The following is a 22,141-nucleotide window of genomic DNA, read 5'->3' as shown; positions in this document are numbered from 1 at the left end:
AACGCTGGGCTAAGGGAAGCACAAGCTGGAATCAAGATTGCGGGGAGAAATATCAATCACCTCAGATATGCAGATGATACCACCCTTATGGCAGAAAGTGAAGAGGAACTAAAAAGCCTCTTGATGAAAGTGAAAGTGGAGAGTGAAAAAGCTGGCTTAAAGCTCAACATTCAGAAAATGAAGATCATGGCATCTGGTCCCATCACTTCATGGGAAGTAGATGGGGAAACAGTGGAAACAGTGTCAGACTTTATTTTTCTGGGCTCCAAAATCAGTGCAGATGGTGACTGCAGCCATGAAATTAAGACGCTTACTCCTTGGAAGGAAAGTTATGACCAACCTAGGTTGCATATTCAAAAGCAGAGATATTACTTTGCCAACAAAGGTCTGTCTAGTCAAGGCTATGGTTTTTCCAGAGGTCATGTATGGATGTGAGAGCTGGACTGTGAAGAAAGCTGAGCACCGAAGAATCGATGCTTTTGATCTGTGGTGTTGGAGAAGACTCTTGAGAGTCCCTTGGACTGCAAGGAGATCCAACCAGTCCATTCTGAAGGAGATCAGCCCTGGGATTTCTTTGGAAGGAATGATGCTGAAGCTGAAACTGCAGTACTTTGGCCATGTCATGCGAAGTGTTGACTCATTGGGAAAGACTCTGATAGTTGGGGGTAGGAGGAGAAGGGGATGACCAAGGATGAGATGGCTGGATGGCATCACTGACTCGATGGACGTGAGTCTGAGTAAACTCCGGGAGTTGGTGATGGACAGGGAGGCCTGGCGTCCTGTGATTCATGGGGTTGCAAAGAGCCGGACACAACTGAGCGACTGAACTGAACTGAACTGAAGACCGGATATAAAATATCTGAAATTGGATAGCATACAGTAGAAGAGATTGATTTGCAAGGTGTAATGGTAAGTATGGTATAGTAAGACTTTTGTTTGAATTTCATATATATAAATATATGCATCTGTATCTACATACCTTCATAGATGTACATACGTGTGTGTTTTAAATTTGCATAAATAAATATTGGGTTGGCCCTAAAGTTCTTTAATGTTTTTTCGTAAATGTTAAGGAAAAAATTCAAATGAACTTTTTGGCCAACTCAGTATATGTATTTGTACTGAGTGATGGTGGATAATGTATTTCTTATTGTAAAAAAATATTTATTTTTAATTCATGTCAGAAAGATTTTACAGAACTCTGCTGTGTATTATACATTAAAAAAATCTACAACTTTATTAAGACATAAAAACCGTTCTTATCTTATTTTCATTTAGCACAGTTCTGAAAGAACTAATGGCTGAGATACTGGAAATGTGATTCATGATGATTTTGTTAGACCTGAGGGGGTGCATACCATTAAGATGAGATATAAAGTAACAAAAAAGCCCTTCATGCCATAAGTGTAGTCTTTGTGACTGAATGAGGGACAATGACTCTAAAAGTACACGGGATAAAGAACAAGAAACATCAGTCCCAAAAAGTGCCCAGGGTCTCTAGACCTTGAAAGGGAGTCTTTGGGTGGTGGCCTGGGAGTCTGTGTTTCAACAGCTTCTTGGTGATTCTGATAATCTGATAATTCAGGGAACCATTGATGTAGGCTGGAGATTGCCATGAATTTCACTTACGGTAAGGTAGGAGGTCTCACAGAAGAGGTCTTCTAAATGTACGGACCTTTTTAAAGCCTAACATTCAAAAAAAAAAAAAAAAAACAACCAGTGTATTTCAGAGTAATTCTACCCAGTTTCCTTACCCCATAAATGATTATTCTATATTAACAAAACTCAGGAGAAGCCATTTAATTAAAGAGCCATTATCTATAATTTCTATACAGTTTGAATGGAAGACAGGCAGCAGAGTTAATTTGCATTCTAATCCCTCTCCATGTATATAATAATTCTCTAATCCTCTTTTTCTCTAAACCCCATTTTAATGGAACCCCTAATGTGAATTGCATACATTTCTCAATTATATAATACTTCGCTGCCTTTGTCTTTAAGATTTACTGTACTTTCACATTTGTATGCATTTAAAAATAAAATTCTGAAGGCTTTATAAGCACCTGCTTTCTAATTAACAGCGAACATAAAATGTTAGTTTGACAAATGTTAGCCACGCATATAAGGGAATATTTAGAATCAATCTAGGCTGCTCCCCCACCAATGGTAAGATTTGTATTATACAAGATTGTGGGGATCAATTTATAATTTGGACAAACACTTTCCTGAATACCAGTATTACTTTATATAGTAATTATAGGATTTTAAATGCCAGTAAGTTCTGTGCTCTTTGTGTGAACTTATGAATGTAATAAAACACTTTTGAAAAGCTAATCAAACAAAACTATCTAAGATTTAATTGTCAGACTTTTAAACCAGATTATCTCTGTTGCCAAAATCACTTATGTGACTTAGGAATCATAGAATCCTCTTAAATCTTTTATTTTGTTCTTAGAATTAAAATGACTTAAAAAATTATATAAAGTTAAAACTTAGGCATAAAAAACAAAGAGAAAAAATTTTAAACCTCCAAAACTCAGTTAAAATTCTTGCTGCTATCTTGGTAGATATTTTTCTAGACATCTCAGTATATACACATGCACACCCACTCATGAAAACACCTAGTTTTATGTAAACAGATTAATACAACATATGATATTCTATTATTTGTCTTTTAGGGCTAGTCATCATTTTCTAACCACTTCTGGTTGGGTTTTTAAATATTTAATAAATAGATATGTACCTCATAATTTTTAATGGTAACATGATATATATACATACACATTTTGTGTCTGTAGCTGCACACACAAAAATATCTATTGATAGATATTTAGATTGCATCTTTTTTCTCCTCTCTTTCTTATATGTTTAGTTAATATCCTTGCACAGTAATCATTTTGCATCTGTACAATTATATTTGTAAGTCAGATTCCCAGAAGTCTTGATTGCTGAGCTAAAAGACAAATGCTGATGTATATTAATTACCAAACTGCCCTCCCAAACTTTTATCTCAGTTGAAACTCCCACTGGCAAAAAGATAGCACACTTGTTTTTTACATTTTCCCAATATTGGGTTTTGTCTTTCTTAAAAATTGACAAATGATTCCAAATTCTAACATTATTTTAAAATTTGCATACCTTTAATTACTAATGAAGTTATACATATTTCCGAGCGCTTATAGAATATTCTTTTTTGTTTTATTGCTTCACTATTTTTATCAAGATGGTTGTATTTTTCTTACCGACCTGTAAGAGATCTGTGAATATTGATATATTGTTCTTGTCATTTGACTTTTAATTCTGTGCATAGTGATTTTTGAATTAAATAAAATGTTTCTTATTTATTTGTATTTTTGTGTAAAATTTTTGTCAAAAGTTTATCAATAGTTTCAAGCTTATATATCATTTTATAATATCAAGCTTTTGTATCCAAAGGTTAATGATGACCTCTGGCAGGATTTGCAGAAATATCTGTATTTCCTTGTAGCAGTCTTAGGGTTTAATTTTTTTACGTGATAATCTTTAATCCACTGGGATTTATTTTTGAATAAGAAGGAAGATAATTCAGATTTATTTTTTACCTCAACTGCTAGCCAGTTGTTAGACTTCATGAATATCTAATCTTATACTCTGATTTAAAATGACTTATTTTTCTGATATTAAATTCTCTTATACTTTTGAATATGCTTCTGGGGCTCTATCTTGTTCTATTGATTTATTTATTTCTGAACAGTTACTATTCAGTTTTTATGTCTGTGGATTTATGCTATTTTTTATAAACATCTCTTCATTTTTCATTGTTTCCGGATTTTGTCTACTTTTGTATATTTACTTGATGAACTTGAATCATTTGGTCAAGCTAACGAAAGATTTGCTAGGGTTTTCAACTAGACTTGTATGCTATTTTTACATTAATTGAAGGGACGGTGGCACTTTTATAGTACCAGATTTTTAAATCTTTTTTTTTTCTCGTGGATTCAGGCATTCTCTTAGGTCTCTCAGTAGCATTTCATGTTTTCTTTTATATGGGCCCTGATCATTTAAAAAGACTTTTCTGGACATTTTAATTTTTTGATTGTTGTTAATGAAATTATTTTCTTCCATGAAATTTTCTGATTGTTAATCCTTTTTTAGAAAGCTATTGGCTTTTTATTTATTTCCAGACACTTTAATGAGCACTCATATTTTTTCCCTAATCATCTTTTGGTTGATTTTAGCTTTCAGAAGTCTTCGATGGTACCCAGGAGACGAAAGAAGAAAATGTAATCCCCCTATTGTAGAACATTACTTGAGGTGATTATAGAATAGAGCCTAAAACAGGCAAGTTTATGGAATATAATTTGTATATCCAGGAAGGACTGAGTCCTCATCACTGAAATGTAATATGTCAGACTAAATATATTAGAATGAGTAAGTATGCTGTTATTATGAGATTATTTAATATTCTGAGATGTCCTTTGATACTCAATTAATTAACCTCTCAGGATTAATCTTTGTGGATTTGATATTACTTAACGTGAGTAAGAGAGAAGCTAGATTTAATTAAGCCTTAAGGTATAAGTTCCTTTTTAAGTACTGAAAATGCGAAGGATGGAAGGGAAAACTGAACTGACTTCCTCATGAATTAGAGTTCACCAGGTTGTGAGTTCCAGGCTTGCTAATTTTTTATATGACCCCACAAATACAGTATACTTTCTCATCTTGTCATGAGTAATCCTCCTTCCAGCACTTAACTGCTCTAACTACCCACCATCCCAACCTCCAGTAAGATGGTCTGACAGTGCCATCTGGTGGCCACCTAAGAACCTATATGAACTAATCTCTCTTTGGACCTGCAGCCTGGGTTGATACAATAATCCTGGAAGCCAGTTCCAGGCTTGGGAAAAAAGCATTTTATGCCTGTGGCTACAGTCAAAGGGAGATGATCAAAGTCCAAGTCCTAGCCAAGGCTGCCTAGGGAAGCTTGGAAAGAGCTCAGGCTCCATCCACAGGAGTTGGTAGAGGGCAAAAACTAGGTCCGAAAAGAGAGGTCTGCAAAAGAATTTTAGCGGGAAAAAACCTGGAGAGAGCCCCTGAACCAAAGCAAAGACAGAGAGAGGTTTTTTTTTTGTTTTTTTTTTTTTTGTTGTTGTTTTCAGTGAAACCTCTGCATTCAGCCTTAGGGCACAGATGAGCTTGATTGTAAGCTGCCCGTCAATTCTAACATCTTTCTTCAGGGGTTTCCTTATGTACCTTTTTCTTTTTGTTTTTTTTTTAATAATTTTTTTCCCCATAGCTTAAAACTCAGATAATTTCAGACATTTCCACATAAGTTCAAAGCTGCTGCTGCTGCTAAGTCGCTTCAGTCATGTCCGACTCTGTGTGACCCCATAGACGGCAGCCCACCAGGCTCCCCCGTCCCTGGGATTCTCCAGGCAAGAACACTGGAGTGGGTTGCCATTTCCTTCTCCAATGCATGAAAGTGAAAAGTGAAAGTGAAGTTTCTCAGTTGTGTCTGACTCGTAGCGACCCCATGGACTGCAGCCCACCAGGCTCCTCCGTCCATGGGCTTTTCCAGGCAAGAGTACTGGAGTAGGGTGCCAGTGCCTTCTCCGGACTAAAGCTGCTTCACACTAACCTTCTCTTGATCGTCCTCCTTTCCTCCTCCTTTCTCTTTTCCGTCCCTTTTCAGCTCTTAACTCTTGATTTCTCAGGAAAACCCCCTTCCTTCTCATGCTGCATTCTATCTGGGAGCCAAAATATAATCCTAGTTACAGCTGAAAACCCTAGAGATTGTGCTTGTGGGCCAGCTTTATTGTGGACAAAGGAAGGCAGAAGTGAGGATGAAGAACTGGTACCGCTGACACCTGCATGCTTGGGAGGAGGGGTCAGGGGTCACTTTAACATGACCACAAGCTCAGTTGTCCTGTTCACCCCGGCAGGATTGCCCCATGTGCCCGCCTTCAAGGTTTGTGTCTCTTTCATCAGTTTCATATTTCCAGCATTTAAAATGGTACCTGGCATATAGAAGGAACTCTGTTGATATTTGTTAAAGGAATGAATGAATCTTGTCACTGAATAAGCAAATCTGGCTGCTGCTTTTTTTTTTTTTTTTCTATAGGTCAATTTTTGCCTTACTGTAAGTATTGCATTGATGCTAATTGTCATTATGAAAGTGACTTTTGTGAGATAATTCAAGCATAACGTGTGAGGGTATTTCTAGCACAAAAATAATTATGTATTAAACTCCAACCCATCAAGTGACAGACTTTCAGAAAATAACGTGTTGGTAAGTTGGTCATTCTCTGTACCTTTCCTTTTGATGTTTCAAGAATATGTCATATATATATATAAATGAAAAAACCGACAGAATGGCCAGGTTTTACCTATCTTGGCTTCTCAAGTGCTCTTTGAATCCCTTCTCAAATAGAAGCTAAGACCATTAAATATAGAGAAGAAAACAGATTTGGAAAGCTGAAAACTACCAAGCATTTGGCAGAACATCTTGCTGACTATGTTTTCACTGTTTGCTGAGTCTCTCTTGCATTATAAATCCTTGATAACAGACACAGAGAAATATTTATTCTCTGTATAGAACTAAGCACAGAGGATATGTTGGGTTTGTCTAATATTTTTCAGAATTATGCTTTTCCTTGTGATCCTCCTTAGAATTGGAAAGACAAGGCAGGCTGTTTTTATTTTCTAATGATTGCTTCTAGGACATTACTCTTGTGTGAGAATTTTCTGGGGATTAAAAAAAAAAATGATCACTTGCTACTTTCCATTCCAAAACCCTAGGATTTCCTAAATATCTCACAGATGTCTGTGATCTTAGAGAACTGCTTTCATTTCAGTGCAAAGGGGAAGTAAAAATGAATTCAGAACTGGTCTGAATTCAGACGGCGGAGATCAGTGGGTTGAATACTCTCTGAGTGTAGTAGACCTTGGCCAGCCCGTGAGGGTATATCACAACATCCCACCAGGCTTGACATTTTGTTCCTGACTGATTTCAGGGGCAGCAGTCATGGGGTGAAGGCAGATGTTGAGTCTTTGGTTCCTTGACCACACAGACTGTGAGAGGCTGCAAGGTATGAAAAGAGCATGGCCCAGCATTACAGGCAGAGGGCTCAGGCTGAGTGCTCGCAGTGCCTTTGGCTGGCTATGTGACCTGGAATAAAATGCACAGCCTCTCAGAGCCTTAGTTTACCTTTCTGTGAAATGGGAAGACAGATGCCTGCCTAGAAGGGTCTGTAAGGAAGGGAGCTACTAGGTTCATAGCCTAGTGGTGCTCCCCAGTTGATCAGTTGTGATCATGGCAGTCATGTGTTCTCTTCCCACTTCTCTCCCAGGTACCTTGGTATCACGAGGCCGCTGACTTACCCTGTGAGGCAGAACGGGAAGTGCATGGCCAAGATGATCCTCTCCGTCTGGCTTCTGTCCGCCTCCATCACTTTACCGCCGCTCTTTGGCTGGGCTCAGAACGTCAATGACGGCAAGGTGTGCTTGATCAGCCAGGACTTTGGCTACACGATTTACTCCACTGCAGTGGCATTTTATATCCCCATGTCCGTCATGCTTTTCATGTACTACCAGATTTACAAAGCCGCCAGGAAGAGCGCCGCCAAACACAAGTTCCCTGGCTTCCCCCGGCCAGAGGAGCCCGACAGCGTCATCTCCCTCAATGGCATGGTGAAGCTCCAGAAGGAGGTAGAGGAGTGTGCAAACCTTTCGAGGCTCCTCAAACACGAAAGGAAAAACATCTCCATCTTTAAGAGGGAGCAGAAAGCAGCCACCACCCTGGGCATCATCGTCGGGGCCTTCACCGTGTGCTGGCTGCCATTTTTCCTCCTCTCGACTGCCAGGCCCTTCATCTGCGGCATCGCCTGCAGCTGCATCCCGCTGTGGGTGGAGAGGACATGTCTGTGGCTGGGCTATGCAAACTCTCTCATCAACCCCTTTATATATGCCTTCTTCAACCGGGACCTGAGGACCACCTACCGCAGCCTGCTCCAGTGCCAGTACCGGAACATCAACCGGAAACTCTCGGCAGCAGGCATGCACGAGGCCCTGAAGCTCGCCGAGAGGCCGGAGAGGCCTGAGCTCGTGCCGTAAGGTCCTTTATCACTGTTTCCTTCTATTTCCCCAACCCTTTCATGGACCTCCTTTCTGAAGCACATGGCAGAAAGCTTCCAGAACCAGTAGCAAGCTTATTTTCTCCCAAGTGTATCAGATTTGAGTCCAGAATACTGTACTCTAGTGTTCCACCCCATAGAGTTCCAAAAGCCAAAGATAGGTATTCAGTTGGATTGGAAGAAGAGAGTGATTTGCTGATGAATCGCAGCTGATGCCATGGCTGACAAGGAAGGTGATGTGTTTTCTCCTTTCTCTGAAAATAATATTCACCTTAGGTCCTTATAGCTCTAATTCTTGTAACATTACCATTTTAGTTGTTATTACTCTTACATCTAGTAAAGAGAAAAGAAGTTGTCTGAGGCAGTAGGGAGTGGTTAGTGTGGGGAAATGCCAGGGTGGAGCAAAGCCTTGATAGGTACAGAGTTTTCAGAAAGTGCTACCCAGCTTTAGGAGTTGGGAACTGATAAGAGAGTCGTTGAGTTTGTCTAGGAAGCGATTAGTGACTTTTCAAGAAGCAATTATAATAGGACGTTGGAGTCTGGAAAAGGACCACAAAGAGCCTGTGGTGATAAGGAAATATAACACACATGTGGATTAATTTGGTATTGTGAAGAAGGAAGGAGACATCATAGCAAAGTCATCAGGTCCAATGAAGATTTTGTTTTAAATTTGAGGTAGAGGAGACATTTTCATACTTGAAAAGTGAGGGGAAATAAGCTAGATTGAGGAAATAGAAGGTGCTGGTTAGAGAATAGATCAGTGTTGAAGGTGAGACAAGAGGTGTCCCTCTTCACTGAACCTTGTTCTTTGGAATTGGCCGGAGAATCCTGGACCACTGTAGCTGAGAAGGACCTTCCCAGTCATCGTGTCCAGTCCCTTCCTTTGACAGAAGACATAACTGGGTCATGGCGAGTGAGCTATCATGCAGTGATTAGTGGTACCTCTGGGTCTAGATCCCACATCATGTGAATCTTACCTCCAGATGCTGTCCATATACTAGACTGCTTTTATGTGTAATCAAGGTGGCCAAGGAGACTTCGGTGCTCTCAGCTATCTCGGGGGAATAGGGTCCCAAAGTGCCCTCATGGGTTATGGTAGACTCCAGAGCTCCCAACTAGGATACACACCAAACGACTCCGAAAACCTCAAGGAACTCAGCTTGTTCTCTAACTCATCACCAGGATGAAGGAGGCAGAAACATCTCCCTAATATGGATAAGGGAAACCAGAGATCATCATTTCCTGTCCTAGGAACTCAAAGTTGTAAGACTACAGATATGCTAATTCTTGAGCTGTGAAATAGCTTCACAGGTATTTATTTTTACTTCTATTCTATACCCTGTTTTGTACATAAGAACTTGTTCATAATAAAAAATTAGATTTTTTTTTTGAAAGAATACAAGGACTTCCCTGATGGTCCAGTGGTTAAGACTCTGAACTTCCGTTGGCGGGGACACAAGTTTGATTCCTGGTTGGGGAAATTCCCCATGTTGCATCAAAAAATAAATAAAATTTCATTATAAAAGAATACAGTCTTGGTTTCAGAATATATGCAATGAGCGACCTATATTGCCAAGGATCTTTCCAGGTTTATAAGATTCTTACTGAATCAACCACTAGTGTGTATCCACCAGGTCCAGGTTCTAAATTCCTTCAGGGAAAGAGCCATGTCTTAGCCAAATTTCTGTTTGTAGAATCTAGTAATAATTTCTAGCAATTGTTGAATACCTACCAGATGCTATCATGGTGTTTATCATTCCACCTGTAAACTAGTTGCTTCTGGCACCCCCAGTTTTCAGAAGAATAACAGGCTTGGAACATAAAAGTAACGGCCTAAGATTACATAGTCCCGAGTGGTAGATATGGTATGAATCAGCCCAGTGCATGTGCTCTTAACTATTGTGTAGCACTACCTGTCAGATGACTTCAGTCTATAGTAGCAATGAGCTTGTGGATGTTTTGAGCTGGGGATTTTAACCATTAGTTCACTAAGAAGATGTTTAGAAAAACCCATTAATAGGAGGAAGTTAAGTTTACTAGACTTATGCAGTTTGAGAGGACACCTCCTTGACAGAGTCTTGGTCATTTCTCTGATGAGGAAATAAACAAATGTTGTTGATAGAGTTTGGGAGCTTGGGCCGGGTAGTGCTAGGGCAGAGAAGTGAGGACTGGGCAGAGTTTATGATGTGATAACTTTGCATTGGTGGGTATAGCTGAGTGAGGACCTTGAAACCACTTTTCATGAGCAAACTGTCAGTCTTGAGGAGTAAGCTAGTTCAGTTGGTGTGCAGTCTTATCTTTTAGGAGCAACTATTTCCTGTAACAAGTACTGGGTTCTTTTGCCTGGCTCCAGAATTGTTCAGCACAGGAGCAGGAAAGCGTGTTGGTTTCAGTTCCCAGGAGTAACATGCTGAAAGAGGTGTTTGAAGAAAGTCTCTCTGGCAGTAGTGAGAAGAACAGATAAAATAAGAAGACTGATGGCAGGGGGTCCAGTTAAGCAGCCAGTGCAGAAACTAGGAAAGAACCACTGAGGTGCTGAACTAGAAAACACCACTGTGTTAAGTTTTCCTTATACACAGTCAAAGAACTCGGGGATAATTTTATCAATTACTTTAGCTAATAATTCACACATAATTCAAAAAATGCTAATTTTTCAAACATCGTACAAATAGGTTTTCCAGTTTAAAATAATAGTTACCCACATTTATTGATGATTCACTCTCAGATATTCTTCTAAGCATTCCATGTGAATTATGTGATTTAAATTCTTAAAACCTTATGGGAGATTGGTTTCCTTTATCTTCCTTCTGTTGGGGAGGTCAAATAATTTTTCAGAGTCTTGCATGGGGAGCTGAATTTGAGCTCTGGACATCTGTGTTCAAATGTATTTTTAACTTCCATGCTGCTATGACTTTTATAAAAGTGTTTTAGCTAACATAACATCAAAAGATATTTGCCTCTGCATCTTTAGCTAGTGTGGAGTCTTAGGTATTAGTTTTCCTGTTAATCTAACACAAGGATCAGCCAACTTTCACTGTGAAGGGCCAGATGGTAAATATTTTAAGTTTTTCTAGCCATATGGTCTCCACTGAAAATACTTATTTCTGTCGTTGTAGTGAGCAACAAGTCCTAGACACAAGTGACCAAATGAATATGGTGATATACAAATAAAACTTTATTTGTAAAAACAGGTGGCAATCTGGATTTGGCCTACAAGTCATAGTTTGCTCTTCCCTGGTCTCAGAAAATGATTGTGTCCTCATTACATCTCTTTCTGTCTAAATGTTTAATTATTGATGTTTATTTAGAATTATGGAATGTTAAAATCATTTGGGATGATGGATCTAAGTATTCATTAACTCTAGGAGATTTCTAATTAGTTGCAATAGCTGCTATTGAAAAAATTCTATGGCAGGCAGTTTTCTTTTCAGTTCCAATGTGGGAGGACTCATTTTTAAATTCTTGTTTATAACTGTGTCAAGCATGAAGGAGGATACAGAAAACATACGATGTCTTTCTTGCCATAGTGCATGTATTTCTATTGCACAGACTATACGTAAACACACGCACAAGCTCATTTACTCTTTTTGTATTGAGAACACAAGGAAATTGGAGACAGGAAAAGCTATAAGATTCAAAGGAGAGGAAAATAGCTCAGTGATATCCTTACCTCTGACCAGGGAATACTTCCTAAATGGGCTCAAATATGACTATCAGGGTCAAAGCATTTACGACTACGGGAGACTAGAGATGCATTCCTCATGAAGGGGACATTTCCTATAGAGGTGTCGACGTGAGACTTTATGCAAGGGACAGGCTGACTGAAGCATTGTTGTAGGGGAGATTTAGAGATCATAATGGAAAGATCAAATAAATTAAATCATTAAATTCCATTCCAGTCCCAGAAATTTTAGGGATTTTTCGTGTAGGCAAATGGTTCTTAACCAGGGTTAATTTGCACTCCAGGGACATTTGACAATGTCTGAAGATGTTTCTGGTTGTCTCAGATAGGGAAGGGGAAGACCTCCTAGCATCTGGTGGGTAGAGGCTGAGGATGCTGCTAAACATCCTGTCTTACTCAGGCAGCCCCCACAGCAAATAATTACCCAGCCCAAAATGTCCATAATGCTAAGGTTCAAAAATCCTCCTGTGGGCAGAAGGAAGCCATTGACCAAATCTCTGCAAGTATGGAAAACGAAGTCACCAAAACCATGAGACTGATTTGGTGGTATCATGTGGAATGAATTAGAAGGTAGAGGTTGGAATTAAGGCATCTCTTCATTGGCTTGTTTTCTCCAGAAATATTTGAGAGCCTGTTGTGTACAAGGCATGGCACCAGGCATGGCAGTGATAGAAAGACAACCAAGTGGCAGCCCTTGCCTCTGGAAGCTCACGGATCCAGTGGGCTGGGGTGGCTGTAGACGTGGAGGGAGTGGTGGCTGGTAAATGACTAGCAACCAGAACCCCTGCTGTGGTCCACGCTCTGCACAGCTGCATTCAAGTAAACACCAGCTGGATAACCCAAGTCAATCCTAACTCTGCTCGAGTCTCTGGAGTAATGATCTGGCATCCAGTCCATAGCTCACAGCAAATCTTACAAGCCTTTGTTCCCCCTCCCTGTCTTTCTAGCACACACATTTCTTGGCCAACCTAGAGACTCTGGGCTGCTCCTTACAATCTCTCCAGGCCTCTTTCCATCCCGCCTCCTCTGGCTGCTTAGATTCTAGTCTCTTTTACTTTTGCCCCAACTCCATCTTCTTGGCTTTATTTTTTCCTCCTATATAATAGTTTTCCTCCTTTCCTGTATAAACAATCTACTAGCTTGTGTATTGCTGCTTCCAAATATTTCCCCATTTTTTTGATCTGCATAATGGGAGGCTCAGGAGTCTGGCAGGCACTCGGGAGTCTTCCTTGGCTAGGGAGTGAATAGAGGGAAAAGGCTATAAATACTTCACTGGTAATTATAATGTACTACCCTAAATTATAGCCTTTGTCACCTTTTCACAAGTATCCAGATACGGATAATATAAAACCAAATGTGATAATGTGATAGAAGCAGGGACTTTTTTTTTTTTTTAAATTTGATGACTTTATTTATGGATTTGCTTTGAATTGCCAAAAAGCTAAATGGCTTTTAAGTGTCACATTTGGATGACTTTTGTTCTTCAACACCATTACTGTGAACAGTATTGAACAGCAATTTCTAAAATACTTCCGTGTAAAAAAATGTCATGATATTGTTTTCAAGAAGCTCTGCCTTCCCTTCTCCCTTCTTCCCAGCAAAAAGACTCTTACAGTCCCTGCCCATTGCAGTTGTAGCGGAGGCCTCTTGAGTTCTTGTCCTGAATGCTGCTCCATGGTGAGTACTGAAGCTTAGGAATTCAGACTGAATCTGCCTTGTCTTTATGGGCAAGGGATCACTTACTAGTGATTAAAAAAAAAAAAGATGAAATGGGTCCTGTTGAAAATTGCGAAGATACATCACGGCTCTTGAAACCCTGGATGTCTGTGGTAGGATGTTGTCTTAAAGACAAAGCCAAACAAAAAGTTGGTTGTTTCATTAATTTTCTTTCCCCTGAGTAGTATTTTCCTCATCATTGGAGCTGAAATTCAGCTCTTTATTTTTATTAAATCATCAATTAGTACTAATAATAACTTGTTCACTTCCTGCTTTGTATTTGCCTACATTTTAACTTTGTAGCGTCTCTTTAAAGTAAGAAAGGGAGGCAATTGACCTCACTTGCTTCTTTCTAATATTTTTGTTTGTTTTCTTAGTAGACAGTTAAATACACACAGCACAAGATAAAATCAAGCAGTATAAACATGTCTACAAGAAAAATAAGCCTCAGGGGGATGTCTTAGGAAGAAAATATCCATGATGAAGGAAATATCATCATGAAGGAGATGATCTTTGGGGTGGGTCTTGAATAAAGAGTAGGATTAAGGGATGGCAGAGGTGGAGGTGGGTTGGGGGCTACTCCAAGAAGAGGGGACAGTATGGACAGAGGGACTTAGAAGTGGACAGAGACACAATAAGACCCTTGGCTGTGTCTTCAGTAGGACCTGGAAGCTGGGTAGATTGGGGTCAACTTGGAGGGCATGTGGGCAAAATGGGTGGGGAGAGGAATGAAGGTTTTTGAGCTGGAGTGAGAAAAGATCTACTGGATAAATAGGAGTTCACAGTAGGAGAAGGGAAACAGGTAGGAGACCAACATAAAAGTGATGAGGCCTGCCCGAGGAAGGTGGGCATCCAGACTGGGAAAGAGACCCAGGATGTCTGGACATTTGGAAACTAACAGGTAGGTTGTGAGGAAAGGGGAGCTTCAGAGATGGTGCTGGAGCCTGAGGGATTCAGTAAAGCTCATGAGCCGCTGTGAGCCTCAGAGGAACTGCAGTCTCCCCTGTACGGAGAAGAGGCAGAGGCCCTGGGGCAAGAGTAAGTGTAGAGCCCTGGGGGAGGGGGACACAGCCTCTTCTCAGTGCCTTTTCCTAGCTACCCAGCAGCCTGGATCCGTGGGTCAAAGCCAGAGCATGGTGCTTCCCCTCAGGCACCGTGGTGGGGGTGAGGAACAAATTGAGAGTTGGTGTCTTATGGAGAAACTGATCCTGTCACCAGGGAGACTCCTCAAGTCTTGACAGCCACGTGGGGAGGTACTTTCAATGGGATGGGGAGGCAGAGGCCCCAAACCCTCTGAGACCCAGCTCTCAAGCACAGAGATGTAGTTTGGTAAGTTGAGACGTCCTGTGAAGGTACTGAGTTAGAGGCGTTTAGAGGGATTTGCCTCTGCACTAAGGAGAAAGGGACTTTTCTGCAGCTGTTGGCTAAGACTTCTCCTGACTCATGCCATTTCTGTGAATCTGGGAGGAAGGAAGCTAGGAAGGAGGGGCTTCTGAGTCTCTGCACAGATGGTTTACTGTAATGCACCCTTCTAAGTTTGAAGAGGAGGACACTTCCCATTGTAGATATCGTTATTCTTTTCAGGCACAGCAAGTGCAGTAGTATTTTGAAAGGATTATTGAGAATAGAGCCATTTGGGGCTATATTATAAAAGTGAACTTCTAAATGGGTTATCTGGAGCTGATTTGCAAATATATTAAGGCCTCTGCAACTTGCAGATGTTACGAAATATATGACAAGAGTCATAGCAATTTTTCTTCCCCCTTAGAAGCTCATATCCCCTTAGAAACCACAAATAATTCAAATTATCAAATGCTGTAAGAATTAAATCCACCCACCACAAAACTCACAATTACAGTTCTGCTAAATCATTTTCTTGCATCCTCTTTCTCTCTCTCTCTCTCTCTCTCTCTGTAGACAAAACTGTGACTACTGTAGAAAAAAAGTCATGATTCATGATCAAAAGCAGAATAATGGAGATGAAATAAACAAGGCAAGACAGAGGTGGAAACAGAATGCGATCATTTGCCGAGACTTCGGAATGGAATGCGGCGTCTGTCCTTTCTTGGGATGGCTAAGACATGACCAGCAGAGTATGTCCACTGTTGAGAGTATGTCGTGAGAGGGATGGTAGCCTCTCCTTGTTTTCTGTGGATCCGTGCTACTGTATGCACGTGAAAATGGCCTGATCGGCTCAGCTGCAAGTGCACACACAGAACTGAGTTCCAGAAAGAACACAGTTTCTGGTGCTTTGCTTCTGTTCAAGTCTGTGCAAGTGAAGAAGTTCCAGTGCACACTTCCCATGCTTTTGAGTCTAGGCCTTGTGGTGAATATTCAGGAATCATTCATGAGACAGATGTATTTTGCTGTGGGACAGAGGGTGTTTTCCTCGGCCCACTGCGGTAAGCCTAGTGATGAATACATTGCATGTCCACATTAGAAAACAGAACCCAGTCATCAGCTACTACAAATGATCTCCCAGAGCAGTGTCCGTTCAAAGCTTCTGTCAAACAGTTTGGCTTTTTTGCAGGGTCCTTGTGATGTCCCCACCAGCCTCCTTTCTTTTTTAACTCGCTTCTCGTTCTGGAGTAACTCAGGAACAGAGCTCAGGATGGAGAGAATTTTAAAACCTGAATAAAGCTTTTTTTTTTTTTTTTTTTATCACGCTCGCTCACTCTTCTCCTGGGGGCTTCTGAGAGGGGAGGGGCATTCCTCCTGTGAGGAGTTTTCCCTGGATGGAGAGCGAGGGCTGCCTTCCTGCCCTGGACATGAACATGATGGTTGGCACAGAACTTGTGACTGTTCTTTACACCTGGGTGCTGTGGGCCTGCGGGCTGGCTCCTAATTCTGAGGTTTGGGGGGGAAAGGATGGTAACAATGGGGTTTCCATGCCAGGCTGTGATGCTTTTGGAGATGGAGTGTCCTTGTGCTAATTCTCATTGAGCAGCGTTGTATGTGTGCCCCAGCGGTCACCTGGGGCAGTGCTGGGAAGCCTCTGTAGTACCATTCTGTTCCTTCTAGAGGGTTGGTATTTGTGTTCTCTGTATCTGAAATCACATGTGTGCCTGGTCAATTCTGTTCTTCTCCCGTGTCCCTCCCTAAAGTGGGTAGATATTCAGGGCAGGTCAGGACATGGAAAAGTTCACTTTGTACTTGGTATTTTTTTTTTTAATGGTTCTATGTAATAATGAGTTAGGGAGACAGAAAATAGATCAGAGAAGAGTACCTCTAAGGGGACAAAATGAATGGAAACCTTCATTTGACAAGAGAGAATGGAAAGAGAATATTGTTTCCCTGCAATACGTGTAGCTGTTTTCTCACAGGATAATGTGGAATTCCAGCACGGATGGCAGATTTCTCCCAACTTTCACTGACTTCGCTTCTTATCACACACAAGGAAAGGTCTGCCTCTCTGAAAGGGGAGGTGGGCACTGTCCTTTCTGATAAAGCTTGTACCAATTCCTGAACCGCGGATTTGCTGAAGTAACTGTATATACTTATATCCATAATTTAAATGATTCGTTCTGGTCAGGTAAATGTTGTTAAATTTGAAAATGTTTTATTACATTACATCAAATAAAGTTTATTTGTAGCTGTAATAAAGCAACTTAAATAATGACTTTTAATTGATGGTCTGATGTTACAAATGTCACTTTGCATAGACTAACAATGGCAAACTTTATATATTTGCTGCAGTCCTCACAGGTAGCTAAGAGAGTTCTGTAATTAATTGCATCCATTTTGTAACTTTTTAAAAATAGTGACTGTTCATTCCTTGATTTGATTAATAAGCATTTGTTAGGTTCTTGCTGCATTCAGCACTGTGGACACTGAGGGAACCGGGATGGTAAAGCAAGTCCTCACTTTTGAGGAATTTACATCAGAAGGGACACTTTTCTCAGCCTGTCACCATATAGTATAGTAAGCACAGTAGAGATTTTTAAGGAGTGACATGTTTCTTCCCTGTAGTTTAAGGCAGGGCCTTATGGTTAGTTGGATTGATTCAGGTTTTCATATGTGTGTGTGTGTGTTTTTTTTTATTAGGACCTTAGTTATTAAAGTTGGTTCTTTATCATGCCTGACTTGAACCCCTTGACCCTTGAACTCTCTGCCTCATTCTGGTTAGAGTGGCTGGCACTGGATACTGTACTTTCCATGCCTAGCAGCCAAAGGAAAAGAAAAAGTAGAAGCTGGGAGAGAATGAGAAAAAATGTCAAACAATTTATACTATTTCACCTATGATGTAATTTGTACCAAAGGTACAGCTTTTAACTAAGAATTGGGAAAATCACTTAAAAATTTTATATGTATTTTTGGACTATTCAGCAACAGTGACCATTATAACTAATCTATCTTCTGACTCTAGGTTATCAGTTATTTTCTGGTAAGACCGAATATTGGGAAATGATACTTGAGAAGTAGCGTACTTGTGAGAGCTAACTTGGTGACTGTTGCCTTAGTGTTTAATTTTATTTTGTAAATATTAAACAGGAGGCACTCATAGAACCTAGGTTTTCTGGAAACTGTTTCATAAATTCTTAAAGCATTTACCATGGTGTCATGTGCCTGAGATGCCTGTAAATATTTTTGATGATCATATTTTCATGTAATTTTATTAGATTCATCGATTATAGACATTACCTCAGCAAGACAAATAGAAAGTTCAGGCAATTTTACAAATAGTTTACGCTATTGTGGTAATAATAAGTTTTCCTGGTGGCTCAGTGGTGAAGAATCTGCCTACCAACGTAACAGATGCAAGTTCAATCTCTGTGGGAGACGCAGGTTTGATCCCTGGTTGGGAACATCCTCTGGAAAAGGAAATGTCAACCCACTCAAGTATTCTTGCCTGGAGAATGTCATGGATGGAGAACTACAGAGAACCACAGCGGGCTACAGACCACGGGGTCACAAGAGAGTCTGACATGACTTAGTGACTAAACAACAATAACAACAAATATAATAATGTCTGAATGGCATCTGGGGATGATGAGAATTTTCCTTTTAGTGTTTCCGTGGTCCTGTGAGTTCTCAGTTCAATGGATAGAAATGTTTACAAATCTATTGATTTTTAAAAAACAGTCCATGCTCCTCCCTATCTGAGTTTCTTCACACGTGTTTTCCTCCTCTGCCTGGAATTTTTTCTTTCTCTTCTCAATTATTGATTTTATGTATGTTTTCTCATTGTTTAGTAGTTCTTCAAGGGCATGAACCGTGTCTTTTTTTTTTTTTAACCAATATTCTCAGCACCAAGCACCATACTTAGAACTTGTATAGAAGGCAAAAAATTTTTCTTTTTTAAATTGAAGTATAGTTGATTTATAATTTTATGTTAGTTTCACATTTACAATAATGTGATTCAGTTATATATATATTTTCAATGTATTTCCATTATAACTTATTATATAAGATATTAAATATTCCTTATAAAATACATTAAATCGTTGTTGCTTGTTTATCTTATATATAGTGGTATTTATCTGTTTATCTCATACTCCTCTAATTTATTCATCTCCCCTGTCCCTTTCCCTTTTGATAACTGTAAATTTCTTTTCTATGTCTGTTTTTTTTTTAATTTTAATTTTAATTTTATTTTACTTTACAATACTGTATTGGTTTTGCCATACATTGACATGAATCCACCATGGGTGTACATGCGATCTATAAATGGATTCATTTGTAATATTTCTTAGATTAACATGTAAGTGGTATCATATAAAATTTGTCTTTCTTTGATTTATTTCACTTGGTATGATACTCTCTCAGTTCACCCAGGTTACTGAAAATTCTTTTTATGGCTGAGTGATAATGTAGTGTGTGTGTATTAAGTTGGTACAAAAGTAATTGCAGTTTCAGACCATGAATTTTAAATTATTATAACTAGGCTCAGTCACCTCTTTATTAATCAAAACAGGAACCATTACAATCAACATATTTTTGCTGACAAGAAATGTTTGTTTATTCCTGTAATGTAAAAATCCATGCTTTGTGATTTCATGAACTCTTGGAAAGTATTTTCTGCCTCCTGCTGGTTGTGGACACATTTTCCCTGCAAACAGTTGTGAGATGCTTGAAGGAGCTGTAGTCGGTTGGTGAGAGGTCAGGTGAGTATGGCGGATGAGGCAAAACTTTGTAGCCCAGTTCATTCAACTTTTGAAGCATTGGTTGTGTGATGTGCAATTGGGCATTGTTGTGGAGAAGAACTGAGCCCTTTCTGTTGACCAATGCTGGCTGCAGGCTTTGCAGTTTTCAGTGCATCTCATTGATTTGCTGAGCATACTTCTCAGATGAAATGGTTTTGCTGGGATTCAGAAAGGTGTAGTGGATAAGACCAGCAGCAGACAACCAAACAGTGACTATGAGCTATGTTTTGGTGGAAGTTTGGCTTTGGGAAGCACTTTGGAGCTTCTTCTCAGTCTTACCACTGAGCTGGTCACGGCTGGTTGTCATATAAAATTGACTTTTTGTTGCATGTCACAGTCCCATTGAGAAATGGTTCATTGTTGTGGCACAGAATAAAAGAAGATGGTATTTCAAAACAACAATTTTTAAAAATTTCCTGTCATCTCATGAGACACCTGCTTAATCGAGTTTGTCCCCTTTCCAATTTGCTTCAAATGCTGAATGACTGTAGAATGGTCAATGTTGGGTTCTTTGACAACTTCTTGTGTGGTTGTAAGAGGATCAGCTTTGATGATTGCTCCTAGTTGGTCTTTGTCAGCTTCTGATGGCTGACCGCTATGCTCCACATCTTCAAGGCTCTTGTCTCCTTTACAAAACTTCTTAAACTACTGCACTGTCATCCATTAGCAGTTCCTGGGCCAAATGCATTGTTGATGCTGCAAGTTGTCTCTGCTGTTTTACGACCCATTTTGAACTGAAATTAAAAAATCACTCGAATTTGCTCTTTGTCTAATATCATTTCTATAGTCTAAGATAAATATAAAATGAACAGCAAGTAATTAGTCATTAGCAAAAAAACAAAGTGAGAAATGCTCATGGAAATAATGTATAACATAATGACATTTATTTAAGAATATATTCCAATATCAAACAGCAAAGTTCAACAATGTACAACCAGTTACTTTTGCACCAAGCTAATGTGTGGGTGTGTATGTGTGTGTGTTTGTGTATCAAATCTTTATCCATTAATCTGTTGATGGATGCAAGTTCCATGCTTTGGCTATTATAAACAGCACTGCAATGAACACTGGCTACATGTTTCCTTATTGCTGGGTCATATAATAGAGCTTTTTAAAGTTCTTTAAGGAATCTCCATACTGTTCTCCACAGAGGCTGTACCAATTTACATTCCCACCAACAGTGTAGGAATTCCCTTTTCTCTATACTCTCTCTAGCATTTATTATTTGTACACTTTTTGATGATGGCCATTCTGACTGGTGTGAGATGATACTTCATTGTGGTTTTGCTTTGCATTTCTCTGATAATTAGCAATGTTACGCATCTTTGGGTTTTCCTGGTGGCTCAGGTGGTAAAGAATCTGCCTGCAATGCAAGAGACTCAGGTTCAATCCCTAGGTTGGAAAGATCCCTTGAAGAAGGGAATAGCTACCTATTCCAGTATTCTTGCCTGGGAAGTTCCATGGACAGGGGCGCCTGGAGGGCTACAGTTGATGGGGTTGTAAAGAGCCAGACATGACTGAGTGACTGACATGTACACACACAGCATCTTTTCATGTGCTTTAAGTCATGGTCATCTGCGTATCTTTTTTGGAGAAATGTCTCTTTAGGTTTGTCGCCTATTTTTTGATTGGGTTGTTTGTTTGTTTGCTTGTTTTAAATTGTTTAAGTTGTTAGTATGTTTTGGAAATTAACCCCTTGTCAGTTTGCATCATTTGCAAATATTTTCTCCCACTCTGTAGGTTGTTTTCTTCTTTTCGTTGATGGTTTTCTTTGCTTTGCAAAAGCTTTCAAGTGTGATTAGGCCCTGTTTGTTTACTTTTGTTTTTATTTATTTTGCCTTGGGAGACTAAGAAAATATTGCATTGATTTATATACAAGAATGTTTTCCCTATGTTCTCTTTTAGGAGTTTTATGGTGTCATGTATTACTTTGTGTATGGTGTGAGGGTGTGTTCTAACTTCGTTGATTTACATGCAGCTGTCCAGCTTTCCCAAACTACTTGCTGAAAAGACAGTCTTTCCTCCATTGTATACTCTTGCCTCTAAGATTAATTGGCCATGGGTATATCGATTTGTTTGTGAGTGTATGCTCAGTCATTCAGTCATGTCTGACTGTGATCCCATGGTCTGTAGCCAGCCAGGCTCCTCTGTCTATGGAACTTTCCAGGCAAGAAAATTCCACTGGAGGGGGTTGTGATTCCTCCTCTAGGGGATCTTCCTGACCCAGGGATCCACCTGGCATCTTGCATTTCCTGCTTTGGCAGGCGGATTCTTTACCATAGCACCACCTGCAAAGCCCATGGGTGTCTTTATGGGCTCTCTGTTCTGCTCCATCTATCTCTATGGTTTTAGTGCCAGGACCACACTTTTTTTTTTTGGCTGTGCAGGGTCTTCGTTGCTATGTGGTCTCTTCTCTAGTCTCAGTGGATGGGGGCTTCTCTCTAGTTGTGGTGCATGGGCTTCTTGTTGCAATGGCTTCTTTTTTTGTG

General features: G+C 39.8%; 1 protein-coding gene across 3 annotated transcripts in view; it reads left to right on the top strand.

Annotated features, from left to right (window-relative positions):
- HTR7 (5-hydroxytryptamine receptor 7) overlaps positions 1-19,230 on the top strand; it is a 101,381-nt gene extending 82,151 nt beyond the window's left edge. The window contains exons 2-5 of one of the 3 annotated variants that reach the window (XR_009598031.1): positions 7,329-8,092; positions 9,294-9,422; positions 13,392-13,470; positions 15,427-19,230. Coding sequence is in view for 2 of the 3 variants with exons in the window: in XM_060404611.1 (XP_060260594.1) it covers positions 7,329-8,091 (763 nt within the window). In the remaining variant the exon portion in view is untranslated. Of the gene's footprint in view, positions 1-7,328; positions 8,093-9,293; positions 9,640-13,391; positions 13,471-15,426 lie in introns of those variants that run through there. The other 2 variants (XM_060404611.1, XM_042238486.2) reach the window with 2 other exon arrangements.
- The last annotated feature ends 2,911 nt before the right edge of the window (positions 19,231-22,141 follow it).

This window comes from Ovis aries, chromosome 22 (assembly GCF_016772045.2).
Source record: "Ovis aries strain OAR_USU_Benz2616 breed Rambouillet chromosome 22, ARS-UI_Ramb_v3.0, whole genome shotgun sequence".
In the NCBI taxonomy this organism is placed as follows: Eukaryota; Metazoa; Chordata; class Mammalia; order Artiodactyla; family Bovidae; genus Ovis; species Ovis aries.
The sequence above is the reverse complement of the archived record's forward strand: the minus strand, read 5'-3'. Positions and strand labels throughout refer to the sequence as shown.